This window comes from Ranitomeya imitator, chromosome 4, assembly GCF_032444005.1.
Source record: "Ranitomeya imitator isolate aRanImi1 chromosome 4, aRanImi1.pri, whole genome shotgun sequence".
NCBI lineage: Eukaryota > Metazoa > Chordata > Amphibia > Anura > Dendrobatidae > Ranitomeya > Ranitomeya imitator.
This window is the reverse complement of record NC_091285.1, coordinates 56,855,053-56,876,764: the sequence shown is the minus strand read 5'-3', so window position 1 is coordinate 56,876,764 and position 21,712 is coordinate 56,855,053. Positions and strand designations below refer to the sequence as shown.

General features: G+C 39.9%; 1 protein-coding gene across 5 annotated transcripts in view; it reads left to right on the top strand.

The window, feature by feature from the left end:
- LOC138675465 (protocadherin alpha-C2-like) overlaps positions 1-21,712 on the top strand; it is a 502,001-nt gene that overhangs the window by 84,228 nt on the left and 396,061 nt on the right. The window contains exons 1-2 of one of the 5 annotated variants that reach the window (XM_069763750.1): positions 7,991-8,259; positions 8,353-10,398. The exons of 3 other annotated variants lie outside the window; for them this stretch is intronic. In XM_069763750.1, the coding sequence (XP_069619851.1) occupies positions 8,032-8,259; positions 8,353-10,398 (2,274 nt within the window). In that variant the 5' untranslated portion in view covers positions 7,991-8,031. Of the gene's footprint in view, positions 1-7,990; positions 10,399-21,712 lie in introns of those variants that run through there. One more of the 5 variants, XM_069763741.1, reaches the window with a different exon arrangement.

Here is a 21,712-nt window from a genome sequence, read left to right as displayed (position 1 = left end):
CGTATTCCATTTGAGAAAAATATTCTGGACAATCCAGATAGCTATTGGAACAATGTTTTTTGGATAAAGTAGGATAAAATAGAGGTTTTTGGTTTAAATCAAAAGCACAATATTAAAATAAAGAAAAACACTGCACTGCAGCATAAAAACCCTATAACATCTGTGAAACATGGCAATGGTAGTACCATAGTTTCAATTTTTTGCTGCATCTGGTTGGCCATCATTGATGGATCAATGAATTTTGAATGTTATGAGCAAATTTTGAAATAAAACATCAGCACATCTTTTCATAAGCTGAACTTCAAGAGAACATGGATCATACAGCAATATAATGACTCAAAGAACACAAATGTTCTACAAAAGAAATATTTAACAAAGACTAATCACAAACTTGGGAACCCACTTTGTAAAAATACTGTGGAAACAAAAGGTACTTCCCAATATTAAATAATTTTTATTGATACTATCTTAAAAAAATTATAAGAAAGGTGCAAGATCATTAAAAAGAAGGGACAATAATACCATGGAATGCCACTTAGGACTATTAAAAATAGCATAGCTCCAGTAGTAAACAAATATGTTAACTAAAATCACAGATACTGTATATAGTGCAAGGAATCCAAATATATGGATATTGTTATACTGAAAGATGTGACCAATAGAAAACCAGCTAACCGTAAGACTCAAATATAAAGTGATTGTCACTAAGACATGACACCTGTGATAACATGGGCTGCATGCAATACTTATCACGTAGAGTCAGCAGGGCATATCATGGATCAAGTATACATCAATAAGGTATAGCTGCTACAAAGTAGGTGAGATGAAATCTAGCAACTATCTAAATAAACATAATCCCACAATGCTGGAGTAAACATTTCCAGTAATGTGCACATGGATATCCCGGACATCCCTCTGCCCCGACGCGCGTTTTGCACTGCTTCTTCAAGTGCACATTACTGGTAATGTTTGCTCCAGGCCTGAAGGAAGGGCTTGAATTGAGCAAATGATGGATGAAAACTCACTCAATAAATGAGTTGAAGCTGTTTTGAAAGAAGGAATGGGAGAAAGTTCATCCAAGCTGTTGTGTAGGAGCAATTAACAATTATCAGAAATGTTTAGATGCAGTTATTGCTGCACAAGGGTCATATTAGATGCTGAAAGCAAAGGCTCATGTAATTTTTACCACTCACAGACATGTGATATCAGATCATTTTCCTTATTTTAAAAATCACAGTGTCTAATATTTTTTACTCATTTGTTTGATTTTGTTATTTTTATCTACTTTTAGGACTTGTGTAAAAGTATGATTTAGCTTTATGTTAAATTTAATGCCTTCAAAACCTTGGGATTTTCCATTTTTGTTTTTTGCTTCCCTTTTTCCCAGAATCACTTTTTTTTCTTTTCCCTCAATATAGCTACATTAAGGCTCACCCAGTTACTTGTTTCCTCCTCTGGTGTGGTCACCCTTAAATTTTTATACTACAGGAGATCTTTTAGACAAGTTGGGACTCATAAGTTTGTAATGCATGTGTGATAGGTCTTTTAGACCTCTAGGCATTCAATGTATTGAATCATTTCTGACTTGCATTACGTTACAATACTCCTGGACCACAGTAACCGTTATGTATTTTATGGTATTAATCTTGCCCACATCAGTATGTGCCCATTACAATTTTACCCGTGTGACTATTATGTTATTGTATTAACTGTATCTGAATGTGAATAAAATGAATTATTTTTATAATGCATGTAGTAGTGTTTGCTCTCATTGTGTAACAGTTGTAACATTTGCTCCTTCTATTAGTTCTTTGCTCATCTTCAGAGAAAAATGATTGATATGAAGAAACAAACTGCTTATAGTACCTTATGAAACATTACAAATAAAGTTTGATTAAAAAAAAGGCTAAAATAAAAATCGCATATTGTAAATAAGCATAGTATAATATCAGAAGGACATGATCAGCATATTTGGGGTTCAGACTGCCTAGCGCATTATGGAATTAACAGGGCGCACCAGCTAAGTTTAAGTAGCACAGCGGCTCATTTACTAGGAGGGGACAAGATTCACAACTGAATTTTCTTTCAGACCTGGACGATATTTGAGGTACAATGAATGCTCATTTAGCAATCGCAGCATCCGTATTTTCACTATGTTATAATATGTTAAATTATTGGCAGGCAGTGATTATAAAAGGTAGGTTAGGAAAAATACATGCAGAAAGAAGCAATACTCACACTTCTAATCAGTTGATAGTGCGTAAAATTGCTGTAATATGTTCAAATACAAGGCTCTGTCCACATTTTTATCAAAGAAGATTGAATACTAGCATCAGCTACTGATCAAGTTTTTCACCACTTCTGCACCAAGATAAATATACTACATGTAACTGGAATGGCATATATCACAAAAGACAGATGATACTCAGTCGAAAAAAGTAATATGAAATCACAATACTTTATTTATCAAAAAGTGTATAAAAGATTGACATCAGGTAACTAAAGGAGATGAATAGCATAGGGGCAGAGTCATGCTACATAACAACATTGACGAGAGGCATGGGACTAGGGGGTCAATATGTATACATGCAGATTCTAATAATAAAGATAAACAACCCGGAAACCACTGATATAAATAACCCAAATTATGGGGGGATAAATATATCCTCAAACACTGGCACCAGGTCCCTATCCATAAGAAAGCCCACAAATGGACTCTGCATGGCAAAAGATAGTGGGACTAATAATAAACCATGTCTGCAAAGCCGCCACTATAATACTTCAACAATGACACATGTAGCAAAGTGAAAGTGTATGGCAAGACAGGAATTATACCCACCGCAATGTAGCTCGACCCTCCTAGAGCACGCCTCCACCCCAACGCGCGTTTCGGTTACAAAACCTTCGTCAGGGGGCATAGATTAGACTGTGGACTGTGCTTAAGAAGGGTTGCACCCGGAAGTAGTTAGCCCGCAATACTGGAAATGACCTAGCGCCGTCATGACAACCTGTGACGCTGGTAACCGCCGAGATGCTCACACCAGAGAGGTGCCACCGGAAGTGATCAGCCCGCAATGCCGGAAGCGATCCAGCACCTCCATGGCAACCAACAATGCTGGTGCCTGCCGAGACACTCAAGCCAGGGAAGGAGAACACAGGGGCCCCACGTGACCATCCACCCCTCGGCAGAGATGCGGACCGGCGCCTGCGCAGAGGAGCCAGACTACGCGCAGTGAAATAAATGTAAGTATAAGGATAGTTGTGGCTGCCGCAACTGCACACTATGTAAAATCTGGTGACCCCATAGATGGCATACTATAATCTGCCGACAACCTATAAGAGAATCAAAGAGAGCAACCACCGGGAAGATCTAATACATGCAATTAATGTAGAGGTACACATATTCAATGAAATTGCAATACCTTTACAATGCTATACAATACCATACTGCACAATCCCTTATATACCCACCATATATATAGCAATGATAATACAATAATACAGAATACCAATTCCAAATACATGCCCCACAAAATACAGATCACCAATCTAATGACATAATATTATCAAAATATAAATATTAATTCCTGTAGAACACTATGATGGGAAGGTAGATTCGGGTACAATGTCCTTTGAGTAGTGTTGAGCGATACCGTCCGATACTTGAAAGTATCGGTATCGGATAGTATCGGCCGAAACCCGAAATCCGATACCAATACAAGTCAATGGGACACCAAGTATCGGAAGGTATCCTGATGGTTCCCAGGGTCTGAAGGAGAGAAAACTCTCCTTCAGGCCCTGGGATCCATATTAATGTGTAAAATAAAGAATTAAAATAAAAAATATTGATATATTCACCTCTCCGGCGGCCCCTGGACATCACCGCTGGCCACCGGCAGGCTTCTTTGTTTAAAATGAGCGCGTTTAGGACCTGCGAATGACGTCGCGGCTTCTGATTGGTCGCGTGCAGCTCGTGTGACCACCACGCGACCAATCACAAGCCGCGACGTCATTCGCAGGTCCTAAATTCCTAGAATGAGGAGTTTAGTGCCTGCGAATGACGTCGCGGCTTGTGATTGGTCGCGTGGCGGTCACATGAGTGGCACGCGACCAATCAGAAGCCGTGACGTCATGGAAGGCCCTAAACGCGCTCATTTTAAATAAAGAAGCCTGCCGGTGACCAGCGGTGATGTCCACCAGGGGCCGCCGGAGAGGTGAATATATCAATATTTTTTATTTTAATTCTTTATTTTACTCATTAATACCACAAAAGTATCGGATCTCGGTATCGGAATTCCGATACCGCAAGTATCGGCCGATACCCGATACTTGTGGTATCGGAATGCTCAACACTACCTTTGAGTGGAAAACTTCTTGATCATATTCAAAGAGAGCATCAGAATCTTCCATATAGGCATCCAATATCAAGCTGGTAACTTCCATCACAACCCACATCATAGAATAAAACCACGAGCAAACTAGAAAAAAACTAAAGAAAAAAAATAATGAGAAAAAGACACACATAATAGATAAAATATTAAAAACAACAATACAGAGATATAGCACTATCCAACCCATGCTATAATGCGCTAGGCTTGACCAATGACTACAAGAATGGGGCATAACTGATATTCTCGTTTAATCCTGCTGGGTGGACTGTTTTTAACACCCAGATCCATCTTGATTCCATCAAGATTGCCTTGTGCAGGCATGTACTAGATCATGAATATGTCATCGATGTACCGTGCCCAAAAAAGGACGCGGCCCATCGACGACTCATGATCCGGCAGGGGGAGGTCCCTCTCCCACAGCCCCAGGAGCAGGTTGGCATAAGCCGGGGCAAAAGGAGCCCCCATAGCTGTTCCCTGGAGCTGCAGGAAAAAGGACCCCTTGAAAACAAAAAAATTGTGCGTTAAAGAAAATTCCAATAGTCTATAGATCAGAGTAGCCAAATCCCTGGGTAAATTGGACATCCCCAGGAAAAAATCAATAGCCCGTAGACAGTCCTGATGTCTCATACTGGTGTACAGCGATTCCACATCAGCTGTCACCAGTATCTCATCCACCTCAAGATGTATCATATCAATTCACCTTAACAAGTCACCAGTATCCCTCAAGAAGGAGGGAAGGCTTTCCACTAATGGTTGGAGTTTGGAATCAATCCATTGATTTACCTTTTCAAGGTAATTACCCCTACCTGAAATTATAGCATGTCCTTATGGACTTTGGGCAAGAGGTAGAACATGGGGATTGTAGGTTCAGCAATCACCAAGGCTGAAGCCAGTTCACTAGTAATTGTCCCCTCCTCCTTTGCACCTTTAATAATGTCATTGAGTTGATGCAAGTAGGCGGACAAGGGGTTAAATGTTAACTTCCTGTAACATGTTGGATTGTTAAGTTGGCGGTAGGCCTCTTTCTCATAAAGAGTTTTAGGCCAAATCACCACATTGCCCCCCTTGTCCGCCGGCTTGAAAACCACATCTGGTAAATTCCGAAGGACATGCAGACGTCCCCTTTCCTCCCTAGTGAGATTATCCCTATAAATGTGACGAGGGATATCCAAAAAATCTTTAGTCACTAGTTGTACAAATAATTCCATATTTGGACACGTGGAAAGGGGAGGGAATTTCTTGGATCTCAGGCGAATTGATACTGGAATCCTACCTCCTTCAGTGGTGCTATGTTCGAGGGCAAGTTCCTCCACAGTGCGTAAGGCTACTTGTTCTTCCTCTGTGGGGAACAATGCAGCCAAGTTACCATCGAAAAAATGTTTCTTAAACACTAAGGTTGTAGCGAATAGATGAAGATCCTTCACCGCACCAAAAGCATCAAAAGGGGCTGCTGGGAAAAATGACAGACCCTTATCCAACAACACCAAATCTGTGTCCGTAAATTCTCGAGAACTTAGGTTAATTACCTTATTGTTATATTTACGTGACTCTGCTGGATACTCATCACGTCTGGAATGGGAAGGCTCATAAATGAATGAGCTTGTGTGTTCATCAGCCTCCATTATCACAATTCTTTGTTCAACACGCTCATCATCCACAAACCGCTCCATGATGATACCACTTCACAGGCAAGGAAGAATACAATGGACCTCATTCTTTTAAGAAGCTTTTATGTTGAGATGATAGCTACATTTTGATTCCTATGGACAGCAACAAAACCTGTGTTTTGATTAAAGAAGTTCAATATGCATGATCCTGTACAAACAGCACAAGAGAAATTAGGTTTGTTTTCCACAGCCCACACTGTATGACAATAAGCATGATTGAAACCTGCATGAGACTTTCTTTAAAACTTGAAATAATAAACTGTCTTTTCTAGCAATGGTCATCTTATAAGGAGCAGAAGATGAATGACACTTCCCTGAAGATCCACTGTTGTTGATCTGATACTATGCGCTTCTACGATTGCAATGTATTTTCTGTGATGTATTGCTTGATATATTACTATTATTTGATATTATTGCAAAGCATTGTGATATTTTTTATTGAAGAAATGTAATTCTTAGGCTGCTTTACAGTTGGCAAAAGTTATATTTTTTGGACATCACGGAAACGATAATACTTATCCCAGACTACAGTGAGAAGGAATTTAGGGAGCAAAAAATAATGTTTCCTAGTTAAAGTTAGTGCACAGTGAGTAGTGGTTGTGGAGAAGATGAGGATTTTAGCGTCGTATCTACTGTGTGTTTAATATGAAGATTGCAGGAATAGCAAAATGAAAAGTAACTGGCAGAGAAGAAGTGGAAGAATATACCCAGACATGGCTGGAAGATCCTTGATGTGAGCTTGAAAAAAGGGAACATAGCTGTACTGAGTATGGCTTGAAGTCAGGAGTAAACTTTTGAGGACCAGGACAACTAGAGAGAGGTGAGCTGAATAAGGCAATGTGTAAGCTGGTCCTGGAAGTATAGGAACAATGACTAGACTGGGCAGGTTAAAACACATGGGTAGTAGAAATAGGATATAGACAGAAAGAAGATAATGCGAAGATGGAGAGTGTAAGTTATTGATGTTTTGTTTATGAATGTTGTCTTGTAAGTTCTAAACCACATCTTGTAACCAAGCTCATGCCTCTTGTATGCAGAAGATGTGTCCAATGTACAAAATACCTGCTAACTTTTGTATATTATTCTCAACCAGTTCATCAGTAAAGAAAATTTTATTTTCATAAAGTGGACTTAAGACCTTTCTTGTGTCATGCATACATCTGGGATCTCTATACCATTGCACAGTCATTAAACTTGTGTGAATAACATCATACTGCCACGCTGAGAAACCCAAGGTGCCTAGGATCAATACAATCTCCAACAAAAGACCAGGGTTTAAAAAGAATATACTGTAAAATACATTTGAAATGTTGTATGTCACAGTACCATCTTTCTAGATGAGAGGAAGTCTTGCAAAAAGTTGTCCTGTCTGGGTGTTTCACTGTATCTAAGAAATATTCAAGTGGTGTAGATATTTGAATAAATTGAGCGTACAAACTATCATCAAACTAATCTCAACAAATAACATCCAAACTTCAGTGTTATAAACATGGTAGACAAAAATGAACTAATTATTTAAAATTGATTACATTTAGTATACAATTATATATACAATCTATATAATAAAGACTAATAAAGATAAGAAATAAGAGAGTAAGCTGTAATAAAAGTAATCTTAGTATTTGTTTTAGCATAAAAATGAAAACGTTCTATTTTGAAATAAAATGTTTAATGCCTCAAAACTAAATTTTAAAGCTGAAATGATTTATTTGAAAATAAATAAAGATTTGCAAAAGAAAACACACAAATGCATACCTTACATGTAAACTCAAAATTAAGCACTAGATGGCAATCCACACTAACTAATAGCAGGAAGGAAAGAGGAAATGCATTTCTCCATCGCTAACTGAAATTCTTGCAGCAGGGATTCCGGCCATGACAGATTTTTTTTCCCATTTTCTTTGTGCTTCCATCAGCAATAGTGCCTTTATTACTGGACAAATCATCACCTCTACCTTCACTGATTTTAAGAAATGCTGAATCAGAGACAGGATTATCAGGCACGGAGAACGTTGGTCCATTTCTTTTTGTTACAAATATCGTGGGATGTGGTCCTGAGTCAGCTGCATTATATCATCCCTGAGGAATCCAAGCATGGCACCTTTGTCGGGAGAATTGCTCAGGACCTTGGACTGGATATAGGTGAGATTAATTCCAGAATGTTACATATTGTCTCTAGAGATGAGAAGGAATATTTCCAGGTTAATCTGCAGAATGGAATCCTGTTTGTTAAAGAGACAATAGACAGAGAAGTGCTGTGTCCAAATACACCCTTCTGTATAATTCCTCTGCAGGTTATTGTAGATAAGCCTGTGCAGATGTATCGTGTAGATGTAGAAATAGAAGATATCAATGACAATAGTCCGGTATTCTCCTCTAGTGTGACTAATCTTGTCATATCAGAAATGAAACCTGCAGGATCTCGTTTCCCATTAAAGGTGGCTTCAGATCCAGACCTTGGAACAAATTCTATCACCAACTATGAGCTCAGTGCAAGTGATTATTTTGCTTTGGATTTCCAAAAATATATTAATCAAATCAAATCATTGGAGCTTGTGCTGAAAAAAAATTTAGACAGAGAAAAGCAGTCTGTTCACAATCTCTCCCTTACAGCTTATGATGGAGGCAAACCAAGGCTAAGTGGCACCACACGTATTGTTGTTACTGTGGAAGACTTTAATGATAATGCTCCTCTGTTTGATCAGCCATTTTACCAATGCAGTGTCAATGAAAATGCTGCAGAAGGAACTTTAGTGTTTAAGCTGAATGCTACTGATCTGGATGTTGGGAAAAATGGAGAAATACTATATGGTTTTAGCAATATGGTGTCAGGAGAGGCAAAGGAAGCATTCATGTTAGACAAGTATACAGGCGAAATAAGAGTGAAAGGCAAGTTGGATTTTGAAATTGTTGATATGTATGAAATCCAGGTTGAAGCTATTGATAATGGTGATTTGCAGCTGATTGGACATTGCAAAATTCTGGTGACTGTTGTAGATATCAATGACAACCCTCCAGAGATGATAGTGACATCATTATCAGTTCCTGTACCTGAAAATTCTCCTCAGGGGACAACAGTTGCCATCATCAGTGTCCATGATAAAGATTCAGGATCAAATGGAAAAGTCCACTGCTACATTTCTGAGCCTTCACCATTTAAGGTAAATCCAGCTTTCATGAGTGATTTTTCTTTGACCGTGAATGGACCGTTGGATCGAGAAGTGAAAGATCAATATGAAGTTACAATTACTGCAAGAGATGAAGGTTCTCCATCCCTGTCTACCTCAAAAACTCTGAAGATTGACATAAGTGATGCCAATGACAATGCTCCAAGATTTATCCAGTCAGTAGACACAATACTTATTAAAGAGAACAACCCACCAGGGTCTCATATATATACAGCATCAGCCTCTGACCCAGATATTGGGCAGAATTCGTTTATTGCTTACTCAATTAGGGAGCGCACAGTTGATGGAATTCCTATTTCTTCCTATATTTCTGTTAATCCAGAGAACGGGAAGGTTTTTGCTTTAGTTTCATTTGACCATGAACAGATTTCATATTTTCAGTGTCACGTAAAAGCCACTGACGCTGGTCTACAAGCCCTCAGCTCCAACCTTACTCTTAACATTTTCATTGAGGATATTAATGATAATGCTCCTACATTCACCTCACTTCATTCTGAAATAACAATTAAAGCTTCAAAGTCAGCCGAACCTGGACACCTGATAACTAAAGTGAAGGCCGTAGATCTGGATTCTGGATACAACGCTTGGACATTTTACAAGTTAAAAGATCTTGGAGGATCTGGAAAATCTCCATTTAGTATTGCACATCAAACTGGAGAAATCACTTTGAAACGGTCATTTACAGATTCTGATAATGATGAGTACAGATTGCATGTAGTAGCTCAGGATCATGGTGAACCAGTCATGACGTCAGAGACACAAATTGTCATATCTGTGGTGGAGTCTGGAGAAGAATTAAAATTTGATAATCAAGAGACCAAGGGGAATGGTGATGAATTTTCTGATGCAAACGTTTACTTGGTTGTTGCAATCTGCATCATATCAAGTGTTTTTCTTATTACTCTGATTGTGTTCACTGTGTTAAGATGGCAAAAATACCGAGATGAGGTCAATGAGCTAAAAGAAAATTACAGAATCTGCTCCAACACTGGAGGGAGCTGGATGTATTCCCAACACACTCAGTATAACATCAGTTCCAATTCATTTAGACCTAAAAGTGACTTGATAGTTTTCACTCCAAATAACTGTCAGACACCAGGGAATGAAGAGCAAGTCAATCCACAACAAGTTGTGTTAAACTCCTCATATAAGGTAAGGTTGTACATTACCTTTTATATAAAATTATATAAAATAGTTAAAAAAAATCTGATGTATCTTTTCACTTTTAATAGTTAGAAATTGTTATTCTTAAAAACATGTAAAATCAAAATAAAGATAAAATAATGTAATTGAAAAGTCTGACTGAACACATACAAAGTTTGATGCTGTCAGACCTTCATTATGTAGGAAGAATCTGTTTATCTTGGGAAAGCAAAAACTGTATGACGTATTTGCTAACTGCCCTATAATAAGTGAAAAATTTCCCTCCTGTTCCACATATCATGTAACCATCGGAATATTTTCCTTCATCCATTTCCTATTTAGAACCTTTGATTAGTGTTGAGCGATACCATCCGATATTTGAAAGTATCGGTATCGGATGGTATCGGCCGATATCCGAAAAATATCGGATATCGCCGATACCGATATCCGATACCAATACAAGTCAATGGGACACAAATATCGGAAGGTATCCTGTAATGGATCCCAGGGCCTGAAGGAGAGGACACTCTCCTTCAGGCCCTGGGATCCATATTCATGTGTAAAATAAAGAATAAAAATAAAAAATATTGATATACTTACCCTCTGACGTGCCCTGGTCGTCACCGCTGCAACCGCCTTGCTTTCGTTCTGAAGAATGAGCGCATTAAGGGCCTTCGATGACGTCGCGGCTTGTGATTGGTCGCTGAGCGGTCACGTGACCGCTCACGTGACCAATCACAAGCCGCGACGTCATCGAAGGCCCTTTACGCGCTCATTCTTCGGAACGAAAGCAAGGCGGTTGCAGGGGTGACGACCAGGGCGCGTCAGAGGGTAAGTATATCAATATTTTTTATTTTTATTCTTTATTTTACACATAAATCTTAATCCCGATACCGATTCCCGATATCACAAAAATATCAGAACTCGGTATCGGAATTCCGATACCGCAAATATCGGCCGATATCCGATACTTGTGGTATCGGAATGCTCAACACTACCTTTGATATGTTTTTTTAGAAAAGTTTCCTGACCTACTTGAATTTGTTTAGCTTATCGACTATTAGAACAGAGAGTTCCATAATCTCACTTCTAGTACAGTAATGACTTGACATATGTGATTATTTTAAACCTTATTTCTTTTATATATCAAGGATGTCTCCTTGGCATTGTTGCAGACCCAGGTGTAAAACGATCTTTATACAGATCTGTGCATTGTCAATTCATATTTGTTTACATTCTCATTATAAAACTTATAAGGCTTTTTTGGAAGTATTAGTATCATCAGCAAGTATTTAAATTCTACTCTGTCTGATCCAAACAAGATCAATAACAATTACATGAAAAAGAAGAGGGCCCAATACTTACCCCTGTGGTTCTGATTGCTACTTCTTCCTCTATCAGACTGAGTTACATTATTAACCACTCTCTGCTTCACTGTGTCAGTTTTTAACCTAATTTCACATATTTTCCCAAAGTTCCTTTATTCCTATTTTATATACTAACATTTTATGTGGTTACATATTGAATGTCTTTGAAAAGTCTAGTTTGACAATATCCATGGCTCAATCTGCAACTTACCTTTTCATAAAAGCTGGTCATATTTGTTTAACATTTAACTTTTTAATGCTGGGTTATGAGTTTATTTTTGTTGAGAATCTCCAGGATAGCATCTATGAGAAAACGTTCACATAATATGCCAACAATCTGTAATTTTGACGACAGTCAAAGTGAAATTTACCATACTATATTTTACAGGCTTAATTTTTTTAACCTTTTTTAATTTTGGAATAATATTTGCTATACAGTAGACCATAAGTACAGACCATGTTTTTGTGAAATCATTAAATATTAAAAATAATGGTTTGTCTATCACAGTATTTTATCACTGCACAACCTGGGATTGTATGTCATCATCATCTGGTGATTTGTCTATTGTGCTTGGTGTTTTTGAGAGGGCACATTACTACTTGCTGGGTTAAGAGGTAAAGAATAATTTATGGCATTCCTGAGTAAATATTTCATCTGTCATAGTGCAATATGGAACTATCCTGCTGTATCCAGATCATTTGTGACTTATGGATTTATTTTTTGGTCATTCATTCATAGTTGTAACAGCCATAACTTTTTTATTTTTAAGTAAGCTTCACTATATAATGTCTTTATTTTTTGCTAGATGAGCTATAGTTTTTTAAGTGCAATTTTGTGAAAACATTTGTAGACATTACATTTGAAAAAAAAAGTTGAGTTTAATGGAGAAAAAACAACCACACCATTTCTTTTACTCCATTTATTGGCACTATAAATAAACTATTTACTGTACAATTTGATACAATTGCTAACTTACTAATTAAGTCCTCATTGTTTGCTGATTTATGATTATTTTAAAAAAGTGCAATAGAAAATGTGATTATTTTTGTTTTTAATTTTTTAATTTTATAGTGAAAAAATTATCTTACTTTATTCTACCTTGACAGTGGAATAAACATGAGCCAGCTAGAAGCGTGTCATTTTGGCCACCTATTGGTGCCTCTCTCACATGATCACAGCGTGCCAATGGGTTGTCATGACAGCCAGTGTTCTGCAGAAGACCCATGCTTCAGCATTGCCATGTATACCACAGGCAATCAGGTAATCACAGCTTCAAGTCTCCTAAACATATGTAATAAGGTTCCAATGCATGCACATACAGTACATAAAATACCAAAGTAGAAAAATGCAATCCAGTGAAAACAACCAATCTTTATTGATGATATATATAAAAGCCAATACAACAAAAGATACACAGAATGTTAAACACAAGTAATGAAGCACCAAAGGACATCACTATAGTAAGAATAATATGAATGGACAAAGCTACTTTTTGTGAAATGTGCATCATGTGCAGCACAGCATTACCCTTCCAACTAGGCTTGGCATAATGAGAACCTTCCTTTAACCTGGTTGTTGATGCCTATGTGCACAATGACCACTGCTGCAGTCTAGCTTCAGCAATGCCACACCATAATGACATAATTCTCATCTTTCAACTTTGCAAAATTGTTGGGGTGTGTCAGATCAGAAATAGCCTCACTACTTCTCTTCTCCCTGACCCATCTTTTGCCTACCAACTACCTATTTCATTGTTCTGCTACTCCATGCTACCATCCTCCTTCATATATAACTTAGCGATTATCTGTTCAGTCAGCATCAAACTTCTTTCCGTGTTGTCAATGGGCCTCAGTGTTGCAAATTGCTCATTTGTATCCAATACCAGGGCTTCCAGTCACTCAACATTCACTCATCTTGTACAGCAGTATGCACCCTCAATTGGCTGTTCAAGGACTATGTACATGTGACAAGATGTACACTGAATGGCATTTTACCAATGGGGATGACACAGATAAACAAAAATGTATGCAATACAATCATTGACTACATCCAAAGCCACTGAACCTCAAGGGAGACAATTAAGATAGAACACACTTTAGTGCAAAACACTTGCCATCTTGCTCACTCACTATTTCAAGTACTTTTAGAGATGCTTTATTGGACTTAGGTGTAAAGATGGGTGAACTCAAACAGTAAAATTTGAGGTCCGTACCAAACACCCACTGTTTGGACACGGAACCTGAACAAGTACATCTCCAGGAAGTCCATCTTACTGTTTGGGTTTGGCACCCTGAACATCGGGTGTCTTCCCATGCTGTCATCTGTATGACAGTGCAAGAAACACTGGCAGGTCTGATTGGCAGTGAAATTATTACTGCCGGTCAGAGCGCTGTGGTTCCCACGGTGTCAGACGACAGCGTGAGCCATCAGCTGTGACCGGCAGTAAAAAGTATAAAGAATAAAGTCTTTTTTTTTTAAATAAAAAGACACTGTTTTACATTTTTACTTAAAAATAGAAAACAAAGTTATACTCACCTTTTGACCATTCCATTGAAGCTCTCATCACCTGTGAAAAAAATGTAAAGTAATAGACAACAATAATACTCACCTAACACTCATTCCGTTGAATTCCTGGTGTCCTGTAATAAAAAAAACAAAAAAAACAACCATATTCCTCACCTGTCTGTCATACTGTCCCACGCATTTATCCTTGCCTGCGATTAGTGGTTTTCAACCTGGACGGGGCCTAGATGCGATTGTCTAGGCTTAAAAACATGGTTGTATGAGATGCTGCATGCGCAGCATCAGCGACTAGCAGTTATATCATTCAGCTTACTGCAGGTCACTGAGGCTGCAATCTTAGCTTACTTCGCTTTGATCTGGGTCAATGAACTGTGACTTTAATGAGATCACGATAGCACCGTGATAAAAACTCCGATGGTGAAGCGATTAGCTCAGTGATACAAAGGTGATATCAACCCCACAAATATTACACCACTTGCTACCTCCACAGGGCAAGTGGGAAAAGCTGGCCGAAGTGCCAGAATTGGTGCATCTTATAGATGCGCTATTTCTGGGGTGGCTGCGGGCTGCTATTTGGGGCTGGCCAGTATCCATGGACCCTGCCCAGCCTGAGAATACCACCTCTCAGCTGTGTGCTTAAGCTTGTCTGGTTGCCAAAAATTGTTAAAAAGCAGCTTGGGGATCCTTTTATTCTTGATAGCCAGCCATGATAAAGCTGACAGCTGAGGGCTGCATCCCGCAGCTGTCAGTTTTGCCATACTGGATATCAAATATACATGTAAACCCACACCATTTTAAAAAAAAATTATCTATAGCGAATGCCCCAGTTGATGAATACTCCTATCAGCCGCCACCTGCTCTCACTGTTATCAGCGACCGCAAGCGTACACTACCATTCAAAAGTTTAGGGTCACTTAGAAATTTCCTTATCTTTGAAAGAATAGCACAGTGTTTTTTACAATGAATCTAACATTAAATGATTCAGAAATACACTCCATACATTGATAATGTGGTAAAAAACTATTTTAGCTGCAAACGTCTGGTTTATAACGCAGTATATTAGTAACATAGTAACATAGTAACATAGTTAGTAAGGCCGAAAAAAGACATTTGTCCATCCAGTTCAGCCTATATTCCATCATAATAAATACCCAGATCTATGTCCTTCTACAGAACCTAATAATTGTATGATACAATATTGTTCTGCTCCAGGAAGACATCCAGGCCTCTCTTGAACCCCTCGACTGAGTTCGCCATCACCACCTCCTCAGGCAAGCAATTCCAGATTCTCACTGCCCTAACAGTAAAGAATCCTCTTCTATGTTGGTGGAAAAACCTTCTCTCCTCCAGACGCAAAGAATGCCCCCTTGTGCCCGTCACCTTCCTTGGTATAAACAGATCCTCAGCGAGATATTTGTATTGTCCCCTTATATACTTATACATGGTTATTAGATCGCCCCTCAGTCGTCTTTTTTCTAGACTAAATAATCCTAATTTCGCTAATCTATCTGGGTATTGTAGTTCTCCCATCCCCTTTATTAATTTTGTTGCCCTCCTTTGTACTCTCTCTATTCATAGGTGTATAGAGGCACATTTCCAACAACCATCTGTTAGGGGTCAAGTTCCCGCTTCTGCACAGGGAGAATCTCGGGCCGCTTCTGCTGCAGTCTCCCATTCTTCTCCTGCCGCAGGTAAACCTGCTCAGCGGAGACGTCGGTCCTTGCGTCTGGCTCAGTGTCACTCTGTGCTTAGGCTTGCTGTTGCTTCTCCAGCTTTTGCCATTAAAGCCAGTGCTGGGCAGCAGCGAGCGGACGCTTTTGGGACTAAGTCCTCCTTTTTCCCTTCTGAGCATGCCCAGGGTGAGATCTCCCGTTGGAGATCAAGGGTCACATGCTCAGATGCTGCAGTGGTTCCCATTGGTCCTCCTGGCAGGTCCTGAAAGGGCTATCTTCTGTGGCAGCTGCCCATTGGTCCTTTATTGGAAGGTCCTGAAAGTACTACAGCTATATAAGCTTCGCATGACCGCACGGCCATGCGCTAGTGTACAATTGTATACGTGTGTTTGTTGTGAGTGCAAGTCATTCATTAAATACCCCTACCCTATTGTATGACTGTTCGCGTATGGAGTATGGCTGCTATCTAGCGCCCGACTAACCACTCAACGTTTCACACACGTATCAGCGTCTATTGCTGTGTCCGCCAGTGCGGCGCCACGCGCCAGTAGTGCGCTTCCTGACCCACGTCTGGGTGCTTAGTGGTGTCTGCCAGCACTGCACAGTTCGCACTTCGGTGCTCTAATTATAAAAGTTACCTAACACACCCAGTTGCGGTGTTGTGTCAGCAAGTGGTCTAATCGGACTTCAATCCTGAGTCTTGGGGTTGTGTTTGCTGATTCCTTGCTTGCACTCTTTAGTGCGGTATTGCGGACCTGTGGCTTTACCGGGTTCGCTTCCACCGCCATATTACGCTGCCATTTACTAGCAGCAGGTTTTCACCTGCATGGTGGACCCCGGACTGCGAACGCATCTATTACATCTTTCTTGGTGCGTTCCGCCAGTCCTAACACCATCCCTCCAGTGTTCTTGTAGTACTTTGTGTTTGCTAACTGTGTAAGAAAGTGAATGGATGGTTAGAATACCCTTGAAAACCCTTGTTCAAGTATGTCAGCACAGCTGAAAACAGTTTGGCTGATTAGAGAACCTATAAACCTGACCTTCCCTTGAGCTAGTTGAGAATCCGGAGCATTAGATTTGTTGGTTCCAATAAACTCTCAAAATGGCCAGAAAAAAAGAACTTTCATGTGAAACTCGACAGTCTATTCTTGTTCTTAGAAATGAAGGCTATTCCATGCGAGAAATGGCCAAGAAACTGAAGATTTTCTTCAACGGTGTGTACTACTCCCTTCAGAGGAGAGCACAAACAGGCTCTAGCCAAAGTGGAAAGATAAGTGGGAGGCTGAACTGAGCATCAAGACAAGTACATTAGAGTCTGTAGTTTGAGAAATCGATGCCTCACAGGTCCTCAACTGGCAGCTTCATTAAATAGTACATGCAAAATGCCAGTGTCAACATCTACAGTGAAGAGGCGACTCCAGGATGCTGACCTTCAGGGCAGAGTGGCAAAGAAAAAGCCATATCTGAGACTGGCTAATAAAAGGAAAAGATTAATATAGGCAAAAGAACACAGACAATGGAAAGAGGAAGATTTGAAAAAAGTGTTATGGATAGACGAATCCAAGTTTGAGGTGTTTGGATCACACAGAAGAACCTTTGTGTGACACAGAACAACTGAAAAGATGCTGGAAGAGTGCCTGATGCCATCTGTCAAGCATGGTGGAGGTAATATGACGGTCTTGGGTTGCTTTGGTGCTGGTAAAGTGGGAGATTTGTACAAGATAAAAGGGAGTTTGAATAAGGAAGGCTATCACTCCATTTTGCAATGCCATGCCATACCCTGTGGACAGTGCTTGATTGGAGCCAATTTCATTCTTCAACAAAACAGTGACCCAAAGCACACCTCCAAATTATGCAAGAAGTATTTAGGGAAGAAGTAGGCAGCTGATATTCTATCCGTAATGTAGTGGCTAGCGCAGTCACCAGAGCTCAACCCATTGAGCTGTTGTGGGAGCAGCTTGACCGTATGGTAAACAAAAAGTGCCCATCAAGCCAAACAAACTTGTGGGTAATGGCTTCTGGATACATGGGTTGAAATTTCTCCAGATTACCTCAGCAAATTAACTGCTAGAATGCCAGAGGTCTGCAATGGTTTAATTGCTGCAAAGGGAGCATTCTTTGACAAAAGCAAAGTTTGAAGGAGAAAATTATATTTCAAACAAAAATCTTTTTTTGAAACTTGCCAATGTCTGGACTAGATTTTCAACTCATTTGTCAACTCATTTGATTAATAAAAGTATAAGTTTTCATGAAAAACACACAATTATCTGGGTGACCCTAAACTTTTGAACGGTAGTGTATACTAATGGGAGTAGTACTCTCATCAGCTGACGCCTGTGACCAGAGGTTAACTTTTTACTTCCGGTCACAGCTGCTGGCTCATGCTGTCATCTGACAGCTTGAGAACTGCAGCTCTCTGACCGATGGTAATGATCTTACCGCCAATCAGAGGCAGTGTTTGCCATGCTGTCATGCAGTGTGTCAAATATTGGATGTTTGGGCCCCCATTCATCTGAATGGGGTTTGGGTTCTGGCTCGGGCACTGTTCTTGTACCCAAAACAAACTTTTTTTAACTGTTCTGCCAAACCCCGAACATCCAGGAGTTCGCCCACTACTTAGGTGAAATTTAGCCTGCAATTCACTGCTCAGTATACAAAATTAAATATCTGAAGAGTCAAGAAGTATGACTATCATTAAGGAGCACCAGTACTTATTATGAAAATGCATGTAATGTAGTCCCTTTGCTTTCTACAAAAGATCCACAAGCATAGCATGTGCCACTGTATGGCCCCTCTTCAGAGGCAAAATAATATGGAATCATATATGTACAGTAAGTACTGTATTCTCCTGTGAAACAATTATTCTTGAGGTAACACATGTCCACAAACTGTCTGCTATCCTGGTACTTTATTGGATCACTTCTACTGTAAAATGGAAACATTATAGTAGTACAGAACCTTTTCTAGTCCAAAATATGGTAGTTCTTTGATCTTACATTATTATTATTATTAGTCAGTTTTATAGAGCCATTTATTCCATGGCGCTTTACATGTGAAAAAAAGGGCATACATAGATAAGTACAATAAACATGAGCAATACAAGGCACACATAAGTACAGAAGGAGAGAGGACTCTGCCAGCGAGGGCTCACAGTCTATAGGGGATGGGTGAGGATACACAAGGAGAGGGTAGAGCTTGTCATGTGGTGGTTCAGTAGACTGAAGATCACTGCAGGTTGTAGGCTTGTTGGTTCTTTTTGAAGGTTTCCATGGTAGGCGAAAGATTGATGTGTTGGGGTAGAGAGTTCCAGAGTATGGAGGAAGCATATGAGATGTCGTGTATGCGATTGTGGGAAGAAGAGATAAGAGGGGAGTAGAGAGGAGATCTTGAGAGGATCGAAGGTTGTGTGTAGGTAAATACTGGGAGACCATGTCACAGATGCACAGATGTATGGAGGAGACAGGTTGTGGATGGCTTTTTATGTCATAGGGTTTTGAACTGGAGCCTCTGGACAATAGGAAGCCAGTGATGAACTTGGCAGAGAGGAGAGACTGGAAAACAATGGTGAAAAAGGTGGATTAGTCAGGCATTAGAGTTTAGGATAGATTGGAGTGGTGCAAGAGGGCTAGAGTGGAGTACAGAAAGTAGAAGGTTGCCATAGTCAAGGCAGGAGATGATGAGGGCGTGCATGAGTGTTTTTGCAGGCTCTTGGTCAAGGAATGTCAGGAAATGGTTTTAAGTTGGAGTCAGCAGGAGGAGGCAAGGGCTTGGATATGTGGCTTGAAAGAGAGGGCAGAGTCGAGTATCACCCTGAGGCACCGAGCGTGCGGGACTGGGGAAAGTGAGCAGCCATTAACATTGATGGATAGATCTCGTAGAGGGATAGAGTGAGATAGGGGAAAGATGATGAGTTCTGTTTTGTCCATGTTCAGTTTTAGAAAGCGAGCAGAAAAGAAAAATGAAATAGTGGACAAACACTGTGGGATTTTGGTAAGTAAGGATGTGATGTCAGGTCCAGATAGGTAGATCTGCATGTCATCAGTGTAGAGATGATACTGCAAACCGTGGGATTCTATGAGCTGTCCCAGACTAAAGGTGTAGATGGAGAAGAGTAGGGGTCCTAGAACTAAGCCTTGGGGAACACTGCCAGACAGGGGGTGAGGTGAGGAGGTGGTGTGGGAGAGGGAGACACTGAATGTCCGGTCTGTTAGATATGATGAGATCCAGGATAAGGCCAAATCTGTGATGCCAAGAGATCAGAAAATCTGTAACAAGAGGAAATGATCCACAGTGTCAAAGGCAGAAGACAGGTACAGGAGAAGAAGATCAGAGTAGTGTCACTTGCTCCTGGTGGTTAGTTGGTCATTGGTGACTTTAGTTAGGGCAGTTTCAGTTGAGTGATGCGGTTGGAAGCCAGATTGTAACCGGTCAAAGAGGGAGCAGGAAGAGAGATGGGAGGACAGTTCAAGATGTACATGCTTTTACAGTACTTTTGAGGCATTAGGGAGAAGTGACATCGGGTGATAGGTAGACACAGAGGATGGATCAAGGGAGGGCTTTTTGAGGATGGGTGTGATTGAGGCATGTTTGCAGGATGAGGGAAAGACACCATTTGCAAGTGAAAGGTTGAAAAGATGTGTTAGATGCGTTACATGTGATTGAACTTGATGCATATGCCAAAATAAAACATGAATGTCTATTATTATTTAGTTTCTAGCACTCAGAGTTGCAAAAAAACAAATGTACAGGATATGATCTTTTCTGTCAATCCTGCTTCCCTGTGTCTCACCAAAACATGGGAGAGTTAATATAGTTTTTTTCTTTAAAAATACCTAACAAGTATTGAAAAATATTTAGACATGAGAGTCCTCAGTGGTTGATACCTTTTAATGGCTAACTGAAAAGATGGTAACAAATTGCAAGCTTTCAAGAATACGCAGGTCTTTTCATCAAGAAAAGACTAATGCAAAATCTGAAGAATCACATACTTGTACACAACACAGCACAGAGAGAAAGAAGGCAATAGATAAGACAAGTGACGTGAGGCAAAATTATCATGTGAGAGGGATAGACATAGATATTGGAACAGTTCATAGATAAGAAAGTCCTAATGTTTTATGGTCCTCTGATTGGGTCTAGTTCTGTGTTGTGATGACCCCAGAAGGTCTGAAGAGCAAATTCCTTAATTGATTAAAAATACAAATCCATGCGACACATTCATCCCTGCATTGAGTGTGTCAAAGGTCGTCATGAGTTTATACTCATTCTGTCCATGATGCTATGACCGGGGGTGCAAAAATGAAATGAAAGTACCTGGGATCTTGTAGTCCTGATGTGAGTTGGGGATCTTTATCTTGTCCATGGTCATTATAAATGGACAGGTTTTACATTTTTTCTGGTTGCAGGGAAAGGTTCCTGCAGCTATTTGAGAGGACAGAGAGATTCTGACAATGATGCTTCTTAAATTTGGGGACTGCCTAATACACAGTGGGGGCGGGGGGGGGTCTGGAAAAATGGATTGTAATTGGGCATCTTTTTGCAGTAAAGGTTGTAATTTCCATGCAGCTCCCCTTAGCACCTCCAGATTTGGATTGTAGGTGACTACTAGAGGCACCCAATTATTTTCTTCTTTAGCTTTGTAATGTAGCAGGTAATACCTTGATATTCTGGTGGCTGTTCCTTATCTATGAACTGTTCCAATATCTATGTCTATTCCTCTCACATGATAATTTTGCTTCACGTCACTTGTCTTATCTATT